At 40.5% G+C, this 27,221-nt stretch overlaps 1 protein-coding gene and 1 pseudogene across 1 annotated transcript; one reads left to right on the forward strand and one right to left on the reverse strand.

Annotated features, from left to right (window-relative positions):
- The first annotated feature begins 4,605 nt into the window (after positions 1–4,605).
- On the forward strand, positions 4,606–17,772 carry LOC146668044 (uncharacterized; annotated as a pseudogene).
- A 48-nt stretch (positions 17,773–17,820) lies between these two features.
- On the reverse strand, positions 17,821–20,438 carry LOC146668045 (uncharacterized). Its single transcript, XM_085408817.1, has 4 exons — positions 20,357–20,438; positions 18,658–18,808; positions 18,424–18,511; positions 17,821–18,306 (listed from the first exon to the last, which is right to left on the reverse strand). Exons 1-4 carry the CDS (start codon positions 20,436–20,438, stop codon positions 17,929–17,931), a joined length of 699 nt encoding a protein of 232 aa, XP_085264943.1. The 3' UTR covers positions 17,821–17,928.
- Between the last annotated feature and the right edge of the window lie 6,783 nt (positions 20,439–27,221).

The following is a 27,221-nucleotide window of genomic DNA, read 5'->3' on the forward strand; positions in this document are numbered from 1 at the left end:
TTCTCACAGTTGAAATTTCTAAAGAAGTTCCCTCAGCCATTCGCATTGTTAACACACAGTCCATGTCTGTTGATGATGAGGTCATCTGGTGTGTCGCTACCCAAGATGTTTGTACTGTTGAGTCTTCCATCTCTGCTGACACCCTCACAATGTCCACCAATCCTGCTGTCGTTGCTACTGATGAGGATGAGCCTTACTCCAGTGGAACATCTGCCTCACACACCTGCCTTATCAGTGGGTTCTTCTGCCAGTGTTACTGGTGACACACGTGTCTTCTCTAGTAACACCTCCAGTGTGTCCAATGGACCTACCCAGCCAAGTTTATCCAGCACATCCTACAGGTATGTGTTTTGTACATGTTTGTATCTTTTAAAAGGAACCTCCTGAGACCCAGTACTTCATTTATGTGCACTGTAGTACACATTTAGTTTTTGCTTGTAGCTCTCATACTCTACTTGCCACTCATCTAAGTCCTGATGTTTCTTAGAGAGGACAACAGTACCTTTAAAATGATATCACATGTGTGGGGGTGTGGCCTTGCCAATTGTTTTTTTCCCGCCTTTTCAAAATGGCTGGCATGCCCACAAGCACATTTTATGGAAGAAAGAAAGGTAAGCATGATATTTACATTTAAAATGTTTTTTAAAATCAGATTTTGATTAATTTTCAAAAATAAACATCTAGTAAATAATTTGAGGGGATTTTAAGAATTAAGCTTATTTAGTTTCACAGAGGAAATGACTAATTTATTAATGTGTACTCTAGTGCACGTCAGGACTTTGTACTTATATTTATTTCACTTTTTCCTAGTAGACAACTCTTTGACAAAGGCAGAGAGAATTCTTAACAGAATAATTGAGGGAGATCCAAACATAGATTTTTCAGAAGATGAGAGTCATGTGAGCCAGATAGGAGAGGGTGAGAACCCAGGAGGAGCCACACGAAGATTATCAAGATGCAGTGGCGGATGTAATAGAGAAAAACACAAGGCCACCTGAAATCTGTCGTCCTATCTGGTCCAAAACCAACATGTAGGAGAATCTGGAATTTTTGATTTTGAGTTAAAAATAAAATATGGGTAAAATGCAGAAATGTTTTCCAGTAAAGTAAAAAAACAAGAGTCGCAATTATAGCTGAATCCATGACACCTGATTGTTTCTACAAGATCACGTCTTTGCTGAAAGTTATCAATGATCTCAATGTGCGAAAAGAACTCACAGTATCTGGAGTTCAAGCTCCTCCTGGCTGAGAAACCATTACTGAAATCATTACTGAATAATACCAGTAATGAAGAGTTCTCTCCAAAAATCAAGAAAAGGAAGCCCCAATCAGATGAGAGTGTAACAAAATATGGTTCACTCCATTTGCCTGAAATGGTTAACAGTCCAAGGCATTTCAGTTGTAGAATGGTTGGGTGAAACAGTAAAACATATGTGCGATGTGGGAAGTGCCAAATGTTCCTTTGTGTCTCCAAATAAAAAAAAAATCACAGTACTTCCTCAGATATCATACATGAATTGACTTTTGTGAAATAGAAAGCCCAGTGCGATCACTTGTTCCTGAACCAGTGGTTTACAGCTAGTGAAGTGTCAGTGACTTCTAAGTTGACCCATGATCCACATTTTTATGATATTGTTATATAAATAAGTTTTAATATCCTGCTTACAAAAATTTCAGTGGAGCATTTAATTTTCTTAAATAGCTCTTGAATTTTGTTAGTTTCACTTTCGTGATCAAGGAACTCCCCTTGTGCACTGAAGTGCACATGTTGTAAAATTTATATAAAATTAGTTAAAAACAATTTTGCTTTTGTAATGTGTTTTTTACCATCCCAACACTTGATTTATCTGAAAAAAATCAAAATCAAAATACTTTTTTTCCCCTGGGTCTCAGGAGGATATTGTGCAAAAGTCATGAGCCACCCCTGCTTTCTTTGTATTTTGCTGGAAAAATAGGAAAGAAGCGCAGTGATTTACTGAAGTCTACAAAATTCTGTCTACAAACAGACATGGAAGCGCAGTATATTAGAGTAGAACAAAACTTGTAGAATTTTAATGAGCTTAAAATTCAAAATGTGATATGAGCTACTTTACTCTTCAACATAGCTTGAACTCTCTTAAAACTGCTGGCTAAGGGTAAACGTAAATACAGTAAAATCATAATTCACGTCGGCAGTAATGACACCCGGTTACGCCAATCGGCGGTCACTAAAATCAATATTGAATCGGTGTGCAACTTTGCCAAAACAATGTCGGACTCTGTAGTTTTCTCTGGTCCCCTCCCCAATCAGACCAGGGGTGACATGTTTAGCCGCATGTTCTCCTTAAATTGCTGGCTGTCTGAGTCGTGTCCCAGAAATGATGTAGGCTTCATAGATAATTGGCAAACCTTCTGGAGGAAACCTGGTCTTGTTAGGAGAGACGGCATCCATCCCACTTTGGATGGAGCAGCTCTCATTTCTAGAAATATGGACAAATTTATTAAACCCCCCAAAATATGACTATCCAGAGTTGGGACCAGGAAGCAGAGTTGCAGTCTTACACGCCTCTCTGCAGCTTCTCTCCTCCTGCTGCCCCCCCAAAAACCCATCTCCACAGAGACTGTGTCAGCTTCCAAAAAGATAAAAAAAACAAGCTAAAAACCAGCAACAAACAACTTAAACATAAACAATTACAAAGAAAGAACAATAAAGTATCCATATCTGAACCAAAGAGTAAAACAGTGAAATGTGGATTATTAAATATTAGGTCTCTCTCCTCCAAGTCTCTGTTAGTACATGACTTAATAATTGATCAACAAATCGATTTACTCTGCCTTACAGAAACCTGGTTGCAGCAGGATGATTATGTTAGTTTAAATGAATCAACACCCCCGAGTCATTCTAACTACCAGAAATCTCAAAGCACAGGCCGAGGGGGCGGTGTGGCAGCAATTTTTCACACCAGCCTATTAATTAACGAAAGACCAAGACAGACTTTTAATTCATTTGAAAGCCTGATGCTTAACATTGTCCACCCCAGCTGTGAAACTCAGAAACCAGTCTTACTTATTATCATCTATCGTCCACCTGGGCCTTACACAGAGTTTCTGTCTGATTTCTCAGACTTTATATCTAATTTAGTTCTGAGCTCAGATAAAATAATTATTGTGGGTGATTTTAACATCCATGTAGATGCTAAAAATGACAGCCTCAACATGGCATTTAATCTGTTATTAGACTCAATTGGCTTCTCTCAAAATGTAAAAGAACCCACCCACCACTTTAATCACACTCTAGATCTTGTTTTAACATATGGCATAGAAACTGAACATTTAACAGTGTTTCCTGAAAACCCTCTCCTGTCTGATCATTTCCTGATAACATTTACAATAATTGATTACACAGCAGTGGAGAGTAGACTTTATCACAGTAGATGTCTTTCTGAAAGCGCTGTAACTAAGTTTAAGAATATAATCCACCCACTGTTATCATCTTCAATGCCCTGTACCAACACAGAGCAGAGCAGCTATCTGAACGCTACTCCAACAGAGGTCGATTATCTTGTCAATAATTTCACCTCCTCACTACGTACGACTCTGGATACTGTAGCTCCTGTGAAAACTAAGGTCTCTAATCAGAAGTACCTGACTCCGTGGTATAATTCTCAAACACGTAGCCTAAAGCAGATGACTCGTAATCTGGAGAGGAAATGGCGTGTCACAAATTTAGAGGATCATCATTTAGCCTGGAGAAATAGTTTGCTGCTTTATAAGAAAGCCCTCTGCAAAGCCAGAACATCTTACTATTCATCACTGACAGATGCAATATTATCTACAGCTACTCTTAGTACCATTGATGTTAAGTTAGACTCTTTTTCACCAATTGATCTTTCTGAGTTAACTTCAATAATTACTTCCTCCAAGCCATCAACGTGTCTTTTAGACCCCATTCCTACAAAACTGCTCAAAGAAGTCCTGCCATTAATTAATTCTTCGATCTTAAATATGATCAACCTATCTCTAATAATCGGCTATGTACCACAGGCCTTCAAGCTAGCTGTAGTTAAACCTTTACTCAAAAAGCCATCTCTAGACCCAGCAGTCTTAGCTAATTATAGGCCAATCTCCAACCTTCCTTTCATATCAAAAATCCTTGAAAGAGTAGTTGTCAAACAGCTAACAGATCATCTGCAGAGGAATGGTTTATTTGAAGAGTTTCAGTCAGGTTTCAGAGCTCATCACAGCACAGAAACAGCTTTAGTGAAGGTTACAAATGATCTTCTTATGGCCTCTGACAGTGGACTCATCTCTGTGCTTGTCCTGCTCGACCTTAGTGCAGCATTCGATACTGTTGACCATAATATCCTATTAGAGCATAGGTGTCAAACTCTGGCCCGCGGGCCAAATTTGGCCCGCAGCCTAATTACATTTGGCCCGCGAGGCCATACCAAATTACTATTAGAGCTGGCCCGCCGGTCTTATACAGCGCATGTACTGCTAATACTACAACTCCCAGAATGCTCTGTTGGCGTTTTGGTGCGTCAGTCAGGACAGGACCCATGTTCTCTCCTCTGTTGACTGTAGTCATAGCAACCGCGCGAATACTGCCGCGCTACCTCTCCCAAAATGGCGAAAAGAAAGAACGAAAACAGGAGCTTTCTGGACAGGTGGGAGACAGAATATCTGTTTACCTATGTAAAAGACAGACCTGTTTGTCTTGCATGTGGAGCTCATGTGGCTTTAACCAAGGAGTACAACATTAGACGACACTATGAAACGAAACACCAAGAGAAGTACAAGGACATGATTCAAAGGTGTCGGAAAGCAGAAGAGATGAAAAGAAGTTTTGTTTCACAACAGACTATGTTCAAAAAAGCCATATCACAAAGTGAGGCTGCTGTAAAGGCTAGTTTTGTTGTGGCAGCAGAGATCGCAAAATCAGCCCGGCCCTTCAGTGAGGGAGAGTTTGTGAAAAGTTGTATGATGAAAGTTTGCGACGTTGTGTGCCCAGAGAAAAAGCAAGCATTTTCAAATGTTAGCCTGAGCAGAAACACAGTAGCTGATCGCACACGTGAACTTGCCAACAATCTAAATAACCAGCTGATGGAGAAGGGAAACAGTTTCGTTGCATTCTCCCTCGCTGTGGATGAGAGCAGCGACGCCTCTGATACTGCCCAGCTTTCAGTCTTCATCTGTGGTGTGGACTCAACTCTCTGTGTTACGGAAGAACTTTTAGGATTAAAATCAATGCATGGAACAACCACATGGAAGGAAATATTTGAAGAGGTTTCCAAATGTCTAACTGAAATGAAGTTGCCATGGGAAAAACTTGTGGGGTTAACGACAGATGATGTGTAACCGACCCAGAGTATGGGCCGGTAAAACAGATTAAATGTTCCTGCAAAACAGGGAAATGATGAGACAGAGACGACTGGTGAAGTTTCTCTTTGCCTCGCTTCTGCCATATTTATTTATACAATCACATGTATTTTTAACTTGCAGCATCACCATTCTCTATATACAACAGAAATAACAATAAAACCGTCTGTATGTTCAAGCTGCAATACCACGATCTTTTCATGGGAAACAAGAGTACTTCACGTGTAGTGACCTTCAAATCATTTACTCGGCTATTCTCTCTGAATGACAATTCAAAACAATATGAAATGCATGTTCAAATACATTTTTACCTCTATTTAACTCTTAACCCAAATACCTATGTATTCTGATTGTTTTAACCACCATACCAGTGCTTGGTCTTAAACCAATTTAGCTTAGTAGCTCACAAATACATGAAAGAGTCATGTGTATGCTGGCAGGCTTAGCTTTAGCTTTAGCTTTAACATTCTCAAAATCACTTTTCAGAACCAGTAAACAGTCGTTCTTCACTGCCAACAGCAGATTAACATTCATATTCACAAAATCAGGACACGACAAGGAGCTTATTCAGCTAAAACGACCTGAAATAAGTGGAGAAAGGAAACCAAAATGGCGCCTGCGGCTGGCTAGGCTTTGGCATTTTTTTTCAGTCCTTCTACTTCATAAAACGTAACAAATAACAGGGTTTACCTGCTGATTTATACCCCCACATTTAGCTGTGTTTCTTATCAATATTTTACAACCGTTTTAATATAGTTTTACCGGTTACAAACCTGCAAAACAGGGAAATGATGAGACAGAGACGACTGGTGAAGTTTCTCTTTGCCTCGCTTCTGCCATATTGGAGAGGAGGACCTATGACCTCGCTATTCTGTCTCACTGAACAATGCGCCACCCGGAGGCTGGGGGGTGCAACTACCTCATTAAACATAGTTCACTTCGGTGACAAATCTCTCTTTCTTTTAAGTACTACTTCTGATGGGATCACACATTAGTGTGTCACAGATGCACCAGTGATGTGCGGTCAAAGGAGCGGACTGGTGGGCAGGGTACGGGAGAAGATGCGAGCGGAGAACTGTGCAGGTGAGCTGACTGTTTATCACCGCATCATACATCAAGAATCACTTTGTGGCAAAGCCCTAAAGATGGAACATGTTATGACCGCAGTAACACGAGTAGTTAACTTTATAAGAGCCAATTCAAATCTTTTCTTGAGGAGTTTGGTTCGGAATACGGAGACGTGCCGTATCACACGGAGGTGAGGTGGTTAAGCCGAGGGAAAGTACTGAACAGATGTTTCGAGCTACGCGAGGAAATATTTCAGTTTCTGGAAAGCAAAGGGCAAGACACAGCTGAGCTCAGGGAGCAAGAGTTTCTGTGTGAGCTGGCCTTTTTGTGTGATATCACGAGCCATCTCGATGCGCTGAACCTGCAGCTTCAGGGACGCACACACAGATATCCCCCTAAAATAGCTAAAACTAACAACAAACTAAAAACTACTTCCAAAAACATGGAAGGTGGCTATATATCTGAGTATTGCACACCTTGTGCTTTTGGGCACTCCAGTGATGTTGCAGCTCTGAAATATGGCCAAACTGGTGGCAAGTGGCATCTTGGCAGCTGCACGCTTGACTTTTCTCAGTTCATGGGCAGTTATTTTGCGCCTTGGTTTTTCCACACGCTTCTTGCGACCCTGTTGACTATTTTGAATGAAACGCTTGATTGTTCGATGATCACGCTTCAGAAGCTTTGCAATTTTGAGACTGCTGCATCCCTCTGCAAGATATCTCACTATTTTTGACTTTTCTGAGCCTGTCAAGTCCTTCTTTTGACCCATTTTGCCAAAGGAAAGGAAGTTGCCTAATAATTATGCACACCTGATATAGGGTGTTGATGTCATTAGACCACACCCCTTCTCATTACAGAGATGCACATCACCTAATATGCTTAATTGGTAGTAGGCTTTCGAGCCTATACAGCTTGGAGTAAGACAACATGCATGAAGAGGATGATGTGGACAAAATACTCATTTGCCTAATAATTCTGCACTCCCTGTAATAGACTCCAATTTGTGCATATAAATGGAGAGTCCTCTTCACACACTGAGGTTAATTATGGAGTTCCACAGGGTTCAGTGCTAGGTCCAATTCTGTTTACATTATACATGCTTTCCTTAGGCAGCATCATTAGAAGACATAGCATACATTTTCACTGCTATGCAGATGACACCCAGCTCTATCTGTCCATGAAGCCAGATAACACACACCAATTAGTTAAACTGCAGGAATGTCTTAAAGACATAAAGACGTGGATGGCCGCTAACTTTCCGCTTCTTAATTCAGACAAAACTGAGGTTATTGTACTCGGCCCTGAAAAGCTTAGAAACATGGTATCTAACCAGATTCTTACTCTGGATGGCATTACCTTGGCCTCCAGTAACGCGGTGAGGAACCTTGGAGTCATTTTTGACCAGGATATGTCCTTCAACGCACATATTAAACAAATGTGTAAGACTGCGTTCTTCCATTTGCACAACATCTCTAAAATTAGAAATATCCTGTCTCAGAGTGACGCTGAAAAACTAGTTCATGCATTTATTACTTCCAGGCTGGACTACTGTAATTCATTATTATCAAGATGTCCAAAAAACTCACTGAAAAGCCTTCAGCTAATCCAAAATGCTGCAGCAAGAGTCCTGACAGGGACTAGAAAGAGAGAGCATATTTCTCCTGTTTTGGCTTCCCTTCATTGGCTTCCTGTTAAATCTAGAACTGAAATCAAAATCCTGCTCCTCACATACAAGGTCTTAAATAATCAGGCCCCATCTTATCTTAATGACCTTGTAGTACCATATCACCCTATTAGAGCACTTCGCTCTCGCTCTGCAGGCCTACTTATTGTTCCTAGAGTATTTGAAAGTAGAATGGGAGGCAGAGCCTTCAGTTTTCAGGCCCCTCTTCTGTGGAACCAGCTTCCAGTTTGGATTCGGGAGACAGACACTATCTCTACTTTCAAGATTAGGCTTACAACTTTCCTTTTTGCTAAAGCATATAGTTAGGGCTGGACCAGGTGACCCTGAATCCTCCCTTAGTTATGCTGCAATAGACGTAGGCTGCCGGGGGATTCCCATGATGCATTGAGTTTTTCCTTTCAAGTCACCTTTCTCACTCACTATGTATTGATAGACCTCTCTGCATTGAATCATATCTGTTATTAACCTCTCACATTCGTGATTTTTAGTTCACAAACACTTCTTGTAATGACTAACTACTCCTGACATTTTGGAGATATACATACTATACTATACTTTATACAGTAAAGTTACAGTGGGATACAAACAGTGTTGGGACTAACGCGTTATTAAGTAACGCGTTACAGTAACTACGTTATTATTGTGGTAACGAGCACGGTAACTAGTTATTATGCCAAAATCAGGAACGCGTTAGTCGTTACTGGGATTTAGATAGGGTCGTTACTCGTTACTTCGTGTGGTGGCTATCGCGGAGCTTCCACAGATTCAGTAACATTAGCAAGTGGTGGAGGCCAGCAGGTGGATGAAGGAAAAGGGACGCAGAAGGAAAAGAGACCCGAGGCAGCCGCCGGTCCAAGTGTGAACTGAACTTCAGGTAAGAAGTTATGACCTGCAGTCTATCTGGGTCAGATATGAACCATGTTTAGGTGGAGTTTATTTTCGTTATTCTGACTTTTTCCGTACTGCGTGCTAGCTAGCATGACGGAGTTTCTATACAGCTGTGTGGGTGCTATGAAGTTAATGATGTTGAACTTTATTTTGTTCATAAGTTATTAGAGTTGCCAACTGTCCTGTCTGGTATTCAGAGAAAATATTACGCGTTTCTTATTGAGGTGAAAAGGAACAGTTTGTCCCGTAATTCAGCTACAATGAAAAAGACACAAAGCTGGAGTTATTCTGTCTTTGCTGCACAGCTGCCTCTTCTTCTCTCTCCTCTCCCCCTCCCTCTCCCGTTTCTACTTCAATCATGAAAACTGATCAATGATCAGCTGATCGTCTCTCTTGTTTGTTTATCGCCCACTTTGTGCCGAAAGAGGAAACCAGCCGATGTCGCGCTAAACAACAGCAGCACTTTTAAGCTTGATCAGCTGTTGTTAGAATTTATTTAATATTAATTTCTAGTATCAGCTGATGTTTGCTGGAGCCACAGCTGTAAACCTGCTGGTCATGATACGGTTTGGATATGTGGTGAGAGGGAAACATGAAGATGAAACCAGGAGATGTCCTTACTGGATCATCAGAGCTGAACAGGTGATGGAGAAACAGGTTTACCTTTTAGGTGACATGAATGAGTTGAAGGGAAGTTATGAACTGTTTCTGAGAGACAAATAACACCAGGATCCTTTTTTAGGTAGCTGACAGCTGGTAACTGTGCAGGGGCGGGTCTAGCAAAGTGTTGCCAGGGGGCAGGTAGGGCATTAACAGGGAAAGGGGGGCACAAGGAAATACTTTCTTATTCTCATTTAAAATGTCTAGCTTTTAAAAAATAATTATCTGAATCTTTCAACAAACGATTGATAGATTGATGCATATATACCATCAAAACAGTGTACATCACTGTCACAACAGTGTTTATTTTCATTCAAAGGCTTTATGATTTTTCCTATAATGGTGGGCCGGTCTCTAGTCAAATTCTCCGGGCCAATTTTCTGTCCCAGTCCAGCCCTGTATGCAGCTCATCTGCAGTCTGGTGTTACCTACATCTTCCTATTCAGAAGGCAGAATTTCTGAGTTCTGAGTACAATCGAAAGCACCACGACTGCAGTTTTTGTGTTGGATGTAAAAGGCGCACATGACTCTGTGACGTAGGCTAGAATCATGGCAGCAGTCAATGACGGTCCAGGCGTGGAATTTCTCTCGTGGGAATATGCACATTATCTTTTCCTTTCTATTGGTAGGTGGCACAGTGCACTTGTGGCAAGTAAGCAAGCTAGAAGACTGGCAAAGTTATGGAAGAAACACATTAACAAGAGAATTCTGAGTAAAACCGAAGTTACTTTCCCTAGTAACTAGTTACTTTGAAAGTAACGAGTAACTTGAAGTAACTGAGTTACTTTTGAGAGAAGTAACTAGTAATGTAACTAAGTTACTATTTTAAAGTAACTTACCCAACACTGGATACAAATAATATCAGGCTGATCCTGCCACGATTTGTTCCCTCGGTTCAAATCACGGACAAACAGTATCCCACAGCTGGTTATGTTTTTTAAACCTATTTTGCACAGAGAGGCATTTTTTGAAAAATGTATTGATAGCAATGTTGAATATTATTACCAGAGGTGGGACCAAGTCATTGTTTTGCAAGTCTCAAGTAATGTCAGGCAAGTCAGAGTCGAGTCTCAAGTCACTGGTGTAAAAGTCCGAGTAAAGTCACAAGTCTGAAATTTTGAATTTCAAGTCCTTTCGAGTCTTAAAAAAAAAAATGAAAAAATAATGTTGCAGTTATGCTAAATGTAAATATTAGACCATGTAATTTTTAAATCTGTGTTTTTCTCAACACATGACGAAATAGTGAACGTAGAAAATATACACAAATTGTGAAATTGCACCTCTTTAAAATGCAGCTCAATTAAACCTAGCTCCAAGAATAATTTTCACCGACGGTTCTGAGATAAGCTGCATGTTATTCTTGGATGCGGTTGTAGGACCGGCTTTAAAATCGCATGACAAAAATATCATATACATTAAAAAAACTGCATCACCAACGTAGCCTGGACAACATTTGCTAGTTAGATGAAGTCAGCTATCTCATCGTAGCATATTTATATGCATATTTATAATCATACAGTTCTTGGAGTGAGTGCACACACTCATGAAGTTTAGTAACTTCAGGTCACTGCAACAAGCCCAGGTACAGTTTACCGCCGGATGGGTACAGACCCTTGAAATGCACCGTGTAGAACGAAAGACCATCGTACATATCATAAGTTTACCAGTCTCACAAATCGTCGTCATAAATACACATTCGTTAACCGTTTATTAATAGGACCTTTGAGCTCAATGGTAATTAATTAGTAGTGGAAATATTTTCTGGTTCGCATTACAGAAATGTAGCAGTGACAATAATACTGTATGCTGTAATCGCACTGGGCAATTGGTGATACAAAAACCTGTTTTACCCTGTGAATAAAAGTATATGTTTTTGTCGCTTCTGGTAATAACAGAAGCGAAACACAATATTGTGTCAGGAAAATTCACTATTTATGCACAATAAATAAAGGAGCATAGCGCGACAATTTCTGTTCAGCGCCAGAGTTACTTGTAACCTATATCACCAATTATGTTAAGAAAAATGATGTATTAACTACTACAAAACTCTGACCTTTGTGGAAATGCTTGGAGCAGACTAACCTGTGAGCTGGAGTGTTCTGAGACGTTATATTTGATCTTTGAATGGCTGCAATCCAGGCCATCCGTCGCGTCTTTGTTACTTCGTCCGATAACAACCGATCTCTTTACCCGTCGGCTTCCCGTGGCTGTCATGCGACCGGCTATTGCAGTTAATAATACAACAGCTTCTTGACATTTTTTGTGTTTCTTTTTATCGCTGTGTGACTGATTTCAATTGAAAGCCTGCGTGCGCTAGTACCTCTTGCCACGAGTTCCCAGAATCCTTTGCGGTTTTACCCCTGAATGACGTCACATTTTCAATCTCTATATAATATGCATGTTAAATTTTATATTTGGGGTGAAATATCAAGTCTTTTCAGGTAAACCGGTTCAAGTCCAATTCAAGTCCCAGGTCATTGGTGTAAAAGTACAAGTCAAGTCACAAGTCTTAGAACATTTTTTCAAGTCAAGTCTAAAGTCATAAAATTAATGACTCGAGTCTGACTCGAGTCCAAGTCATATGACTCGAGTCCACACCTCTGATTATTACACAGGAAAAAAAACAACTACACGTAAAATAATCACATCGTGACGCCTCTGCCTTTGTAAATGGAGGGACAATAACTGTGTGTATGTAAGCGTGTAAAACCTGAAGATAGTTAGAGTAACAGTATTTAGTCTCTATCTGCCATTCTGCAATTCATCTCATGTAAACAATAACGTGGCGCACAGCGTGACGTGAAAAAAGGCACATACCTTTGACGTTGCGTGACGAACTCTGTATTCCTCGTCCACACGTAAACGCAAAAAAAAAAATCTGTTTTCGGTGTTTCGAAACGTCGTTTACGTGTGGACGAAACAGCTGTGTTTTCAAAAATACCCGTGTAGGTGTGACCGTAGCGTAAAAGAGTTAGTAGTTTATTTTATCACTACCTGTACTTTATTGCAGTTTACTTGTATTTGCTTAATTGTTTACTAAATGTTTGAGGTGTGAAATAAACTGCAATGGAGCAAAATATGGGTGTGTGGTTGGAGGATGTGTGTGTGTGTGTGTGTGTGTGTGTGTGTGTGTGTGTGTGTGTGTGTGTGTGTGCGCGCGTGGGGGGGGGGGGGGGGGGCGGCGAACATTTTTCTTGTAAAACAAAGGGGGGCCCAGCAAAAAAAGTTTGGGAACCACAGCCTTAGGCCCTACACAGGGCTAAGGCACAGCTTTTACTTTGAAGGTAAATATTTTCTGTTTCTGGTTTGACTCCCATTCTTCACAGTTTTGCGACCAGTCAGTGGTTAGTTAGCACGTGTTTGCAGACAAGATGGCATCTAGCATGCAAACTACAGGCTAGTGACTGAAGTAATTGTTGTAACAGTCTTCACAGCATGCTCTTTGTGATTGATTTCACCTTCAACTGGTCAGAGAATATACATTTTTCCTTGATGACTGAAGGTTGAATGGGTGGCTGGATAATTTTAAGTCAACGGTTAAGGCTACAGATATATTTATACATATGTGTACAATTCAATCTTGTCCTTCCCCCTTTTTTGATTATTCCCTTGTCACTGAAAAATCACCTTTACATTTCTAATCATGCTTTAAGGCTCTCAGTGGCTCTGCCCATTTCCCAGTTTGTGAAACAGATTTCACAGAACATAGCACATGACCTTTTTAAATTACAAGCGAAAAAATCACAAAGTCTGGAAGCAATCTATGTAAAGGCAACTTTAAGATCCCTATCTAATACAATAATGGCAATACCTGCATACTTTTTCAAACAGAGGTTATCTAGTTGACTATTTTATGGGTTTTTATTTTATGGCTTACTTTGATTACCTTATGTTACCTTATGTTACCTTAGCTTATGTTTTTGGTAGCATGTGTGCATCCATGTGTGCATATCAATATTCTGTCTGTAAACACGATAGGTCGAAAAGTTTTGAATGAATTCTGATAAAACTTTGTAGGAGTGTAGAGTGGGGTCATGTAAACAATCCATTAAAATTTGTCTTACGTCCACCAGGTTCTTCAAGGTCAGCTTAATGATTTATTGGTTCATAACTGACAAAAACTCGTACAACTTAAAAACAATGAATTTTACAAATGTGGTGTGTATTGTATTCATATAGAAAGTACTGTATAAAGATTTAAAATACTATGTCACATTTGACCTCTGACCTCATCTTCATTGTCAGTAGACTGATATGAAGGTCAAAGCCATGATAATGCTATTTAAAACAACGTTTCTTAATGCTGTTGTTTGTACTGACAACATGTAGGCATATAGAGAATAATTTATGGGGATTCTAAATATCACGTTACTTTGGATCCCTGACTTCTTCTTCAAGGTCAAATAAGGTCAAACTTTTCCTAAGCTTTAAAACTTTGTTTAAAATTTTGCCAACTTTGTGTTTGCAGCCTTAAGTAAATAATTTTGACATGTGGGTATTCTAAATATCACATTATAGTTTGCATCCAAATATCATTTTACATTTGACCTCTGATCCCACTGTTAAGAAAGTATCGTCAAGTCAACGAGAGTGAGTCAACTGGTTGGTGAGAATATATGTTATAGTATAATCAGGGATGGGAATTGATAAGAATTTAGCAATTCCGATTCAATTGTGGATATCATTTATCGATTTGATTCCCTATCAATTCCCTTACTGATTCTCATTGACTCCACTTTGAGAGTCACCACCATCTCTGAGCAGCATATCAAAGGCATTATATTCATGCAAATTAATTACATGCTGCATGGTCAAATGGTTGTGCATGTTGGAGCTATTTCCCCTTGTTGTGATCAGTGTTATTCAAAAAAGTAATTATTGCGCATATTACACAGAACACTTTTCTGAGAAGTAATGCAGTACATTACTTAACCCTTTAAGACCTACCATAGAACCAAGTCCGCCAGAGCTTATATTATACTTTTACATGCTGTAGTGCCATTTTTGGGAGCATTTCAAGTTGCTATACATCAATACAACCATTATAGCCCAAATTTTAATAACTACATAAATTGCAAAAAAGTGCAATAAAATCCCAAAAAATTGGAAATCGTTTTTGTTTTTTTAACATATATTTCTAGTTAGAGACATTTAAGAGGCTTATCCCTCAAAACTGTAAATACAAAAAAGTTGCACAAAATAGTTTCCCACCACAGGAAATTTATTTTGAGTGTCTTCATAGTTTTATTTTTGAAATACACCAATTTTTATATACTGCAGGAAAAACGAAAATAAATATTATAATGCAAATTTGCAAAAAACAGCATATGCATCAAAATAAACTGCATCCAGCAGTGCAATTTGATTTCTAAGCATCCCAGAAATGACACAGAAAGTCATAAAGTCAAACATAACTTTTAAAAACACCAGTACAGGCAGGCCCTGATGGTAAAAAACTACATTTCCGCAAAAATGAGGTCACTTCCGGTTTCGGGCAGGTAATGGCGGACATGCGATAGTTCGCGCTGACAGCGTAGGAAGTGTTACGAACAGCTGATCGGATCGGCAAAGCGTGTTTCTGGAATATTATGTTTTTGTTGTGCTTTTTATGCAATTTTTGCAAAGCTATATGTGGAAGGAAACCGTGACCTAGGGCAAGCTGATGGCATAAGACAACTTCTCCGGTTTCATATGTAAAAAACATTATTGCGCTAGCTTACGTGGTTGCAAAACGGAGCGTGCCTGCTCCGACCGGCTTTAAAGGGTTAATTACACCCAGGATAAAGACATCTGTTATACCGGTGTTTCCCAACCAGTGTGCTGCGGCACGTAGGTGTGCTCTGAGAAATGATCAGGTGTGCCGTGAAAGATTATCTGGTTCCACCTGATTAGTACTCTAAACAACTGGTCTGAGTGACAGGCAGAACAATTGCATTATCTTCCACTAGAGGGCAGTACAACTACCTGCTCTAATTAAATGAGTTGCCAACTGCCAGTAAAACAGAAGAAGAAATTACATAGTAGTCATGGGCTGTGTCCCAATCCAGCGACCGCACGCTCCGGAGTACACGCAGTCCCCGTACTACGTACAGCAAGTACTACGAAGTATGAGAAGTGCGGAAGTGAGAGGCTTGTGAAATGGGACAATCTACCCTTCACATTTGTGTCACCAGCTGTGCCTTCCCATACCACCCCTCCCGATCGGCAACATGGATACAGACCACGTCCTTGCGTGTGTAATTTCTCTGCTAATGGAAGAGCCCCAACAACCCACCTGTCACAGACGAATGATCCTGTTGCGACTACGAGACAACCACGTGCAGGTACAGTGATAAATACATGTCGACATTACTCCCCCCTGAGATATTTGACGTGTGTACCTGTGTACTAGTGTAACACCCTGATATATACCACTGTAGATGTGAATCCCGAATAGGAGTGTCTGTGCCCGTAGCCTGCAAACTGCAGCAGTATATCCTAGGACATTCCACACAAGTGCAATTAACAAAAAACCCAAATAATGTTCCCACAAGTACAGTGTCCACTGTCTGCTAAAAGAAGAACAGCAACAGTCAGAATAATGACAAGAATAAAACAATGTCTGTCATTTCCTGTATTTGCCTTCACCAGACCCCTGTACTGCAGGATTAACCTTAGTGTCCCAGTCCTGGAAACATTCTTCAATAATGAGGACACCAGGCCTGATTTCCGCCTCAGCAGGGAGTCCGTGACAGCGCTGATGAATCTACTTAACCAGGATCGGAGACATGGTTGGGGTGCCCCGATCGAGGCCCTTATGTTCCTTTTCTGGCTGGCAAGTGGAGCAGCCTACAGGGTTGTGTTCAGGGTGTTTGCAATACCCCGTTCCATTGTTCACCGCATCGTGCACAGGGTCACAGAGGAGGTGGTGGCCACTCGCCATCAGGTCATCCACCTCCCTCAGACCCCAGAAGACCTAGATTCCATGTCCAGTGGGTTTGCACAGCTGGCAGGACACAGGGCTTTTGTGAAAGCTGCTGGTGCAATTGACTGCTGCCATGTCCACATCAAGCCCCCCAGCAGCCCTGATGGTCAGTGCTACAGGAACAGGGAGTTGTTCCCGTCTATAGTCTTGCAGGCGGTATGTGATCATCAGGGCTGCTTTGTTCATACACATGTGGGCTGGCCAGGGTTAGTGCATGACTCCAGGGTCCTCTGCCACAGCCCACTGTACCGACAGGCCCGTTACCCTCCCCCAGGGCATTTCATCCTTGCAGATGGAGGGTACCCATGTCTCCAACATCCACTCCTCCTCATCACCCCTTACAAGAGGCCAGTCCATGGTGTGGGAGCCCAGCGCTTCAACGCACATCATTCTAGGGCATGCTCTGTCATAGAGCGTGCTTTTGGAGGTTCCGTGTCATCTTTCTGCAAGCGCTGGAGGTGCACCACACCTTCGTGCCACATGTACGTCACTCTAATAAAATCATCATTGTTGTTTGTCAAATCATAATGGCAACTGTAGTGTATAATCTGGCATGTACACTGTACTTACAAGACAAAACATCTGTTGCAGGTCATAACAGCATGTGCCGTTCTGCATAACATCTGCATCGGTGCTGGTGACATTGTGGCCCCAGATGAGGAACCCGAGGATGATGCCCAAGATGAGTGGGAGACTGGTGTGGAAGCACTCAGTGGTGCACACTGGCGGGACTAGCTATCTGCTGAGATGTCTACCCTGGAGGAGGTACCCCCAGACCACGATCTTGTCATCAGGCAGGTATCCCTTAGTGGTGCACCTTCAAAGTGCTGGAATTTCACGTGACATCTGTATTAACATGATTGTTGGCACCATGTCGTTTTTGCATCGTTATGATTACATTCTAGTGACATGGCAGCCGTCAGTTTCACCAGCCCTGCAGACCCAGGTGGAAGATGAGGCAGTGGATAGTTGGAATGAGCATGCCAGGGCAACATCTGGGGACGCCCATGTGGGATGCTCCACTCGGTACCTGGCTACGCAGACCAGGGGTCTCACCTGTGGCACCTCCTTCATCTCTCTGGTCCTGGTCCAGCGGATCCAGCAGCACTGCCCAAGACTCCCTCCTCAGCCAAATGTCAGGCCTGGTTAACAATGCCTGTGCATACTGGGACATTCAGGTTGCAAATACAGTTGGGATGTTCTGAATGTTTTATTTACATAACTGAAATCATCTTGTTTGTACAAAACAAAGGTTGGGATGCCAGCATAAGTGCAACTATGTACATTAGCTGTCTGTGAACACGACTCAATCCTTTTTCTGCTCCACTAACTTCTCAAGGACACCTATCAGCCTGTCCATCCTCTCGACTCTCCGTTCCTCCATTTGATGTTGCTGTGCCATGTCCTCTTTTATTAGAGCAAAGAGTTCATCTTTCCCGTCCCTCCTCCTTTTCGCCACTCGTGCCTCCAGCAGCTCCTCATCCTCCTGCTCCTTCTGGTGAGGAAGTGGGTTGCCCACTACTGCACTGGGCCCTGGTGTGTCCTCCTGGATGGAGGAAATTAGGACAGGAGGCCTGGTAGAGGGCCTCTGTCCTAGCACCTCATCCATGGCATCAAACCAGGGCCATGTTGCGGCAGTGGGCTTCCCACTTGCACCCTCGCCTGTCGCTGGATACTTGCACTCCTGAGGGCAGAGTACATCACAAGTGGCAGTTGGCAAAAACAGCAACAGTGCAGGTTTACATAGATGATTTCGCAGTATTCCGTGTGGAGATACATCTGTCACCACCACTGTACATACTTTGTATTTCCTCTTTAGGTTCTCCCATTTGCGTTTGGCCTGCACAGGGGAGATTTTCCCCACCAGGTCCATCTTCTCCACGATTGCTCTGACAGACGAAATATGATAGCACATGTAAATCAGGTTATTCCCTGAATGGCATCCACAGCAGAATGTACTAGATTGGGACCACAGGGCAGACAGTTCACTGTCCCTTGTGCCTCAATGATTGTAAACCTCATGCTGTTGCTGTACCCCCAACCCACTGTGGCTGATTGTTTTGCACCCGTGAACACCCGTCTGCTCCTTGGTCCCTGAAATGCAGCTGGACATTGGATTACATTCCCCACCATCTTGCACTTCTGTTTTATCAGTTCCCTGTTTGCCATATGTTCAGCATATTCAGCTGTGTGGGACATACAAACTGCAATGTCAGGCAAAACGATTTCTTGTGGGACAGGGGCAGCACTGACTGAGGCAAAACATTCACTTTTTCAGGCCCTAGGTTGGGGTCAGGTGGTTCTCTGTCATATTTGACACGGCAGGTGTGATAACCTTTGCAAATATGTGATGTGCTGCGGACGCAGATATTTGGTGTGTACACAGCTACATTCCTGCCTGGTATATGTTGACATTTCGGTTTGTGGCCCAGGAAGGGTAATATTGGTACAATTGATTACACTTGTAGCGGTGATACTTCTATTTATACTGCCTTCTGTCTGGTAAATGATTCACAGATTTGCAGGACTGTGCATTTACGGTCACGTGGGTCCAACAGGTGTCACAAGATTAGGGATGGGTATTGTTTAGGTTTTATCCGATACCAGTACCAAACCGGTACTTTTGAAACGGTGCCGGTGCTTAAACAGTGCTCGAACCGGTGCTTAAAGAATGGAGAACACACACTTTGTCCAAAAACCTCTCATGTTTAGCTGTTTTTTTGTAAAAAGATAACAATGTCAGCCTTTTCTGCAGCTATAGAGCATATATGGTATCACTCTTGGCTGGAAGCAGTGCTTAATCAATGGAAAAAACACCAATTTTGTCCAAAAACCTCTCATGTTTAGCTGTTTTTTTGTAAAAAGATAACAATGTCAGCCTTTTCTGCAGCTATAGAGCATATATGGTATCACTCTTGGCTGGAAGCAGTGCTTAATCAATGGAAAAAACACCAATTTTGTCTAAAAACCTCTCATGATTAGCTGTTTCCCACTTTTTCTTTGGTCATTTTAGCCTTTTTGGCCAGGGTGAAGGGAGTACCTGCCATCAAACAAGAAGACAGCCGCATGTAACTACGACGGTGTTTGCTAGTTCACCTTACGTGCATTAATGTAATAACGTGGTTAGCGTACTCAACGTAAATTACACACGAACAACTTTAAGCTACTCGCCCAGAGAAGAACGGCTGCTGCTGCCATCATCATCCGTCATCATTTCTGCTACACTGGCAGGGCTAGGGGCCAGGAATCTCCTCTTCGGGTTCTTGGGGGATGTTGCTAACTCCGGGTCCGATAACAGGCACCACTCCCGCAGTAGAGGTGCACGATGTGAGGTCTCGCAGCAAGCTATGAAATACTGTGCATTTCTCAGCTTCTAAAAAAATGCTATGTGTCACCAGGTGTTTCATCAGATTCGAGGTGTTACCTCCTTTGCATAGTATCACCTTAAAGCACTTTTTATTCTGTAGCTCTGCTCTAAAAGAACGTACGTACCTGGGCCCGCCTACCATCCTCGGAAAGGTAAAATGATTGGCTAGAATCCAAAGTGTATGACGTCTCAGGGAAAAAAGCACCGAAATGGGCGCTGCTTTTCGGTCTGGTTACTACCGTTTATGTCAGAATGGCACCGGATACCGGTACCCATCCCTACACAAGATTCACCTTGACATTTACTATTCAACTTCCATTGACTTTTACATCTTGGCATTTGTTTCGCTCCTTCACACATATCTTACATTTTAAGGTGTAGCTGTCCTCCGCCGCCGTTTCAACCTCCTCCGCAGCTGATGTCTTCATTACGCATTGACCTGGCTCCATCGCGCTATGCATTGTGGGATATATGGGACCACGAAGCGTACATTTGGAGTACACTTCGGATTGGGACAGCCGTCGTTGTGTCACTCTGACATAATAGGTCTCAAAATGCGTACTCCGAAGCGTGCGGTCACTGGATTGGGACACAGCTATGCTGTGAGATGACAGCGCTGATAGCAATAGATAAATATTTGAAAAGAAAAAGTAGTCAATCTGACCTGGGTCCTGGAGAAAATTCCGACCCAGATGAAGGCCCTAGCATGAGAAGTGGTCAGAAGAACCCAAAAATGGTATAAGGGGCACAAACTGAGCCAATTCCACTATCCCTGGTGCATGGGGAAATGAAGGCTGCAGCCTGACTGCTCAACAGGTTGTTACCAGTTGAAGTTAAGCAGCGACTGCCTTCACCACAAATGACAGTTCACTTTATCACGGTGCTGGGCTGGGATCAGCATTTACTTAGCTTTAACATAACTCTGGGTTCTTGGCTAGCTCATGCGTTAGCATGCTGTCTGTGCAGGCGCTTGCGAAGAGCCGAAGTTGTGTTAACAGTATAATGCAGTTGTTTCTGTTCTGGAGCAGTCTCTACTTTACCATCGCACTCTCATCGTTTTATTTTATTAAAAGTAATGGCCATATCCATGCTGTAGACTGTGCCACTATGTTCCTCCTCCGACACACGAACTGAAATCAGCTGACCATAGTGAGAAGTGCAAGAACCGATAAGCGGGATTGATAGGCAGGCAGACTAATGATTCCAAGGAGTTGGACTGCTACTACTACTCTCGATTCCAATCCCTAAGTATAATATATAATAACCTCAAGTTATTCATGTCCAGTTATATACAAACAGTTCCTTTTATCCATTACTTACACCTTATTTGCACAATTAAAGTAAAAATCTGTCATGCTACCCATATGTGATTTTTCAGATAAACGCCAACTTCTTAAAGTACGTTTAAAAAAAACCAAGAAAACAAAATGAATATATAGAAAATAAAGTACTATTCCCTTGAAAGTAAATACTGACCAGAGAGTGAGCTGCCTTGGTGGAGGTTTATGCTCTTGGAGTGCTTCTTGTTCCAAAAGCGCTCTTAAAAACTCAAAAGAATGGGATTAGTATTGCTAATGTTATATCTGCATTTGTCACTGCAGCACATGAAGACACGAGACAAAAGCTAATTGAATATGTTTTTGGTACTGAAATGAATTGTGCAAAGAAGTGACAAGACCTATTGTTAAAATAAAAGATGAATATCTGTGCACCACACATATACAAGCAATGTATAGCAGCATAAGTTACATTTCATTTAAGTGAAAACATGATCAGAGTTTCTCAAATTTATAATATCGGTTAATTCTTGAGATATAGGAACAATAATGTTACAATTCCTATAACTTTTTCAGTAGAAAATTATATTATAATTTTTTTTTTCTTTGATTCGTGTTTTTTCTTAGGCCATATCATGTTGAAATGAGCTTGAACTAGAAGAACCTAACTGGCAACACCAACAAAGGTCATCTCAGCCTTTTAGCCGGTGGGAGGGAAGCACATCATCAGCAGACATCCATTTGAAAGACTAAATGTAGTGATGGTATATTTTCTCACATGAAATAAGGGTATGCCACAAGCCCTCTGTTTGATTTCAAGATGTGTTCAGCTGCACTGCACACATTGTTTTCAATCGAGTTAGCACTTCAAAATAGATTCGATCAATTAATGTGACATTGTTGCAGACTGGCAGTCAAATGGAAACATTAAATCATCTTTCCAAGTATTCTGGCGGTAATATACACCCCCGCAGCGAGCGACCATTTGCTTGCAGAGACTGATGCAGATTGATGCCACAAAACATTCTAATTGCCTAATGAACCTTTTTCAAACAGCAGAAATGTTTTGAGCTGTGGAACCCCTAAAGATGTGCCCAAAGTCAAATTTAAAGAAGCCATGGAAAAAATTAGTCATTTGTATCCCAAGTGCTAGCTGACACATTTTTCATAGACATTCTTCATTAAAATAAACATGCTGTAATTGATAGCAGAAATGGGCAAAATTATTGCATTGTGCACGACAACTTATTGTACCATGAATGTCAAATGAGCCCAAAGATAACTATTTAAGAAAACATGATTTACCTTGCAGCTTTATTGAAATGCAGCTTGCAGCTATCAAAATACTGTTTTTGTCAATCAGCACATGATGTAAAGTAGCAGATTTAAGAGTTGAGTCCTAACTCTATCTGAAAAAAACTGTTCTCTTAATGTCACATATTATAAATTGGATAGGGCTGTCTTTAATTATTTAATAATTAATTTAATTAAATTATGAATGAAAATGAATTAATTATTTAAATAATTACTTACACACAGCTACACACAGGAAACATACACTGCCAAGCCAAGCACTTCTAGCTCCACTAGAAAACAAGCAGTGATTGTCAAACCTCCTCCAGACTTTCTTAGAAAAAGCAGAGTTTGACAGAAGGTTCTCATAGCTGTTGGCATCCATGCTACGCAGGGTGATAGTGTCTTCCAAGCTTCACGTCATACACAGGATACACCAGTAGAGAGGCTTCTAGCAGAATTTAAGGGTGCGGTTATCCCTTAAGTTGTTATCCACAGGTCTCATCAGATTCTGTCTGTCTGATGTCAGCTGAGAGGTTATTTCCCAGGAAAGACATATGACAATGCCTTGCAGCCTACTGACTAGTATTTTAACAGACTAGACTGGCAGAAGCTTTCTTATAAAACAGAAAGGTGTGTCACTTGAGTTTAAGTTTCAAGACAGCTGTAAACAGGCATATCTATGATGTTGTATGTCATCAGGAACACCTTGAAGTCGTGTTTGACCTATGGACACAGCAGAAATTAGTTAAATATGACATTTTCTTTACAGTGAAATATAATTATTGGATTCATTTTTGCAAATACTTTTGTATTGTTGTTTCATTATTGTTAATGGTTTTATTGTCAAATCTGTGTCTGAGGTGATTTCATCCTTAAGTTTAAACAACAGGTATCACAATCCTTCTCTCCTATCAAGCTCTCTAATTTTAACAGGAATCCCATGTCATGGGTATAGAAATCAGGTATTTTTAAAACAGATTATAGATTTCAGATGACACAATTTTATTTTAGCCACACAACTTCATTGATTACAGGGATTTTTTTTAACGAAAACTTGTGTTGGCATGTCCAAAACTAAGGAAGATTTAAAAGAAATAAATAAATAAAAATGAATAAATAAAACCAATAGTATTCACTTAAATATTTTCAATGTGCCCAGAAAGCAGACCATGACAGCAGAATAGCTGACCACATGAGGAGAGTGATGCCAGGCAGAAAAGCCCCATTTTTCACAGAGAGGTTATAAGGAGTTTTTTTGGAATATACCTGTCACAACAAGAGCCCCTCATATTTTGTGACTAGAGATTACCTGCAGAATGTCCAATTCATCGCAAGATACTATGTATGTATTTATAGCATCATAAAGTATTGATCTCAGTATCTTAAATATTTATGAATCATGGAGAATTTTAACGCCAAGGTGCACAAAAATATTATTTATGGAGAAATAATATTTGTATAAATCTATAATAATATATAATATAATATATATTATATAAAACATTACAACTGCAATTACATAATGACTATTACATAATGACTATTACATAATGACTATTCAACTCCCAAATCCAGTTACCTGGATTCAAATTATGTTACAATTACTTGTAGATGAATGAGTATGTTAATCAAGAAAATTCTTTATGGGGAAACCAGATCAGTAAATTTAGGAAAATACATATAAATATAGTATTTGCAGTGACAGCGGAAAGTCATGAAAATCATAAGTAGAAATAGATATTAAATAGACAATACCAATATACCATACATGTTTTGCAATATTGACTGCATGGACAGAGAGTTAACTACAGTTTCGCTATGGTTGAAAGATACACTTCAAATACACTGCAATATACAATCAGTGGCAGTCAATTATTTTGGGGATTATTTTCTCATATATTGTAAAGCTTGAAAGTCTGTGATGACATTTACTCTGTAAGTGAGACTTTATTAAAATGCTGTGGCTGTATTGGATTTGGACAGTTAGAATGTTGTTTTGCTGTTTTTCTCCCTTACAAAATCCAGGCTAGCTAATTTATAATTTTTTATTTTTTTTATTTTTTTTTTTGCTGTGGCTGTAGATAAATCAAAGGCAATTTAGTTACTGATTGACTTAGCAAGAGAGAAAAATCTGAAGCATCTCCTTTTCTTTTTCCTGGTAGTCACTGTGTTGGTCTCATTAATCACACGATTAATAAGGCCAAATTAGTTTCCCAACTAGAGGCAGGGATCATTTTTCAATTTACCAATTAGTCTATGTCTTCTAAAATGTCATGTATATGAGAGCACAGTGCCATCTTATGACTTTATTAACGGATCTATGTCAGATGCATAGGAGGTACGGTTGTCAAACAGAAAAAAGAGCGGTTGTTAAATCTTTGTTAAAACGATGAGGCCTTGCAATTTTCTAAGTATAGTACTGTCAGTACATTATTAGATGCACTTCATATATGTTTAGTGTCAGATTTCAGTTTTTTCCGAGAGTTTTAAGACAAGCCTTCATTTGAATGAGTACAATGAGAAAGAACTTGAAGAAAGCAGCACAGCCTCTAGGCAAGGCAGGCGTGTATCCGAATGAAAACATCTGCTGTACGGTTCTCTGTGTGTTGAAACAGTCAACTTTTGCCTCTGAGTATTATTTTTGTCTGTTTCTGCTAATGTCACTATTGGATTTAGAGTTGTGATGTTCTGCCATTGCTTTGCTGCTGTTGTACCAGGAAAAATGCTGCTTTTTGATCATCTTTCTGCAGCTAGTATCTTGATTCGTAATTGCACCTACAAATTATAGCCACTTATGTCCATTGTTGGTTCTATTTAGCATCTTTCTGGGTCAGGATCTGTATATGGGTATGAGCTCAGAGATTTGTTAGCTGGCACGAATTGAGTCTGACAATCTGCCAAGAGTGAAGCTACACTACTTAGCTTAGCCCCGTAAATGGAGGGCAATACATGTATTATCTCAAACATATTACACTGAAGTCCATGTTTATTTGAATAGGGTGAGGTAAATGTCATTCAGATTGTGGCAACAGTGGCATAATCATCAAACACATTAGTTAAATTGTGAAATTTAATTAGAATTACAAAGCCAAATATTGTCACCCTTAACAAGAACCCAAAATGTGTCAAGGAGTATTTTGGTGTGGGAAACATTTATGTGCAGAAAGTTAGTCTGAAATCATTATATATCCAACTTAACAATCTAAGTGTTCACACTTGTGTAGTACCCTTTTCTATCAAAAACTGTTAAAGTTAATTATTATTTCACTTACTCTTCTGTCTGATAATGCTGTCTGGGCTTTAGTGGGGATCCATCCTTAAATCAATACATCTCTATTTGAACCACACACTTCCTGAGAGAAATGTGTTGACTTTTATAGAGTCTAATAAAGTTATTTATTTACTTATGCAACTTGTGTATTTTTACTTGAAGAAGTACCATCCATGATTGTATGTATACAAAGGTTTTTAAAGATAAGTCAAACTCAGCCACCACCCAGACAACAGATTCTATTTTACCTTTGCTGACCTGCAGTTAAGCAAAGAGACATAAAAGAGACAACAATCAGAAAATCCTGAACAGTTTTCTATATTCTAGAACAGTGGTTCTCAAACTTTTCACAGTGAGTACCACCTTCTAAAATATATGGCTCTTAATGCACCACCCTTGTGACCAACATTAAAGTACAGTAGTATAGGCCTATTTAACACTATACACAGTTTACACCAGACAATTTTATTTCTTATATGAATGTTTTTTTATTTTAGCTGTCATAAACAGGATGTGACAAGTGATAATAATTACAACTGTACTAAAACATTCACAGCAGGTGGGATATCTGGTCTTTAAGTGATGACGTATGAATCCTGCTTCCAAGTCCAAACTACTCTGCATTTATTAAGGCTGTTGTATTTTTAACATGTTTTGTATCTTGTTCTATTTAATCTGGACAAACCCTAAAAAAGTCAGTGATCGCTGTCGGCCTCTCTCGGTTTTTATTGGTAAATGGCCTGTATTTATATAGCGCTTTACTAATCCCTAAGGACCCCAAAGCGCTTTACATATCCAGTCATCCACCCACACATTCATACACTGGTGATGGCAAGCTACATTGTAGCCACAGCCACCCTGGGGCGCACTGACAGAGGCGAGGCTGCCGGACACTGGCGCCACCGGGCCCTCTGACCACCACCAGTAGGCAACGGGTGAAGTGTCTTGCCCAAGGACACAACGACCGAGACTGTCCAAGCCGGGGCTCGAACCGGCAACCTTCCGATTACAAGGCGACCTCCCAACTCTTGAGCCACGACCGCCCCACTGTTTTACCACTGTTCATTTTAAAGCTCAGTTTTTAAAACCTTACGATGTAGTTACAGTCCAGCCTATGCAGCAGTATATTAATGACTAGAGAACTACTGGCATTATGCAGACTTAAAAATAAAATTGTATAATTCAGAGATGAAAGTAGATGAGTTACATCCTTGGTTTTGTAGTACTGAATATTATTTGAAAAATCACTGCACATTGGATTTTGTTCACCGAAAAGATTTCTGTGGTTACCACTAAGTATCTAAAAAAATATCATAACCTGTAATGCAAGTTTCAAATTACATTCTGACTTTTCTTAGTTATAATTTGCTGGTTGGTAACTGACTGCA

This window comes from Rhamphochromis longiceps, linkage group LG6 (genome assembly GCF_057381845.1).
Source record: "Rhamphochromis longiceps isolate RC_006_pf linkage group LG6, R_longiceps_female_GT1.1, whole genome shotgun sequence".
In the NCBI taxonomy this organism is placed as follows: Eukaryota; Metazoa; Chordata; class Actinopteri; order Cichliformes; family Cichlidae; genus Rhamphochromis; species Rhamphochromis longiceps.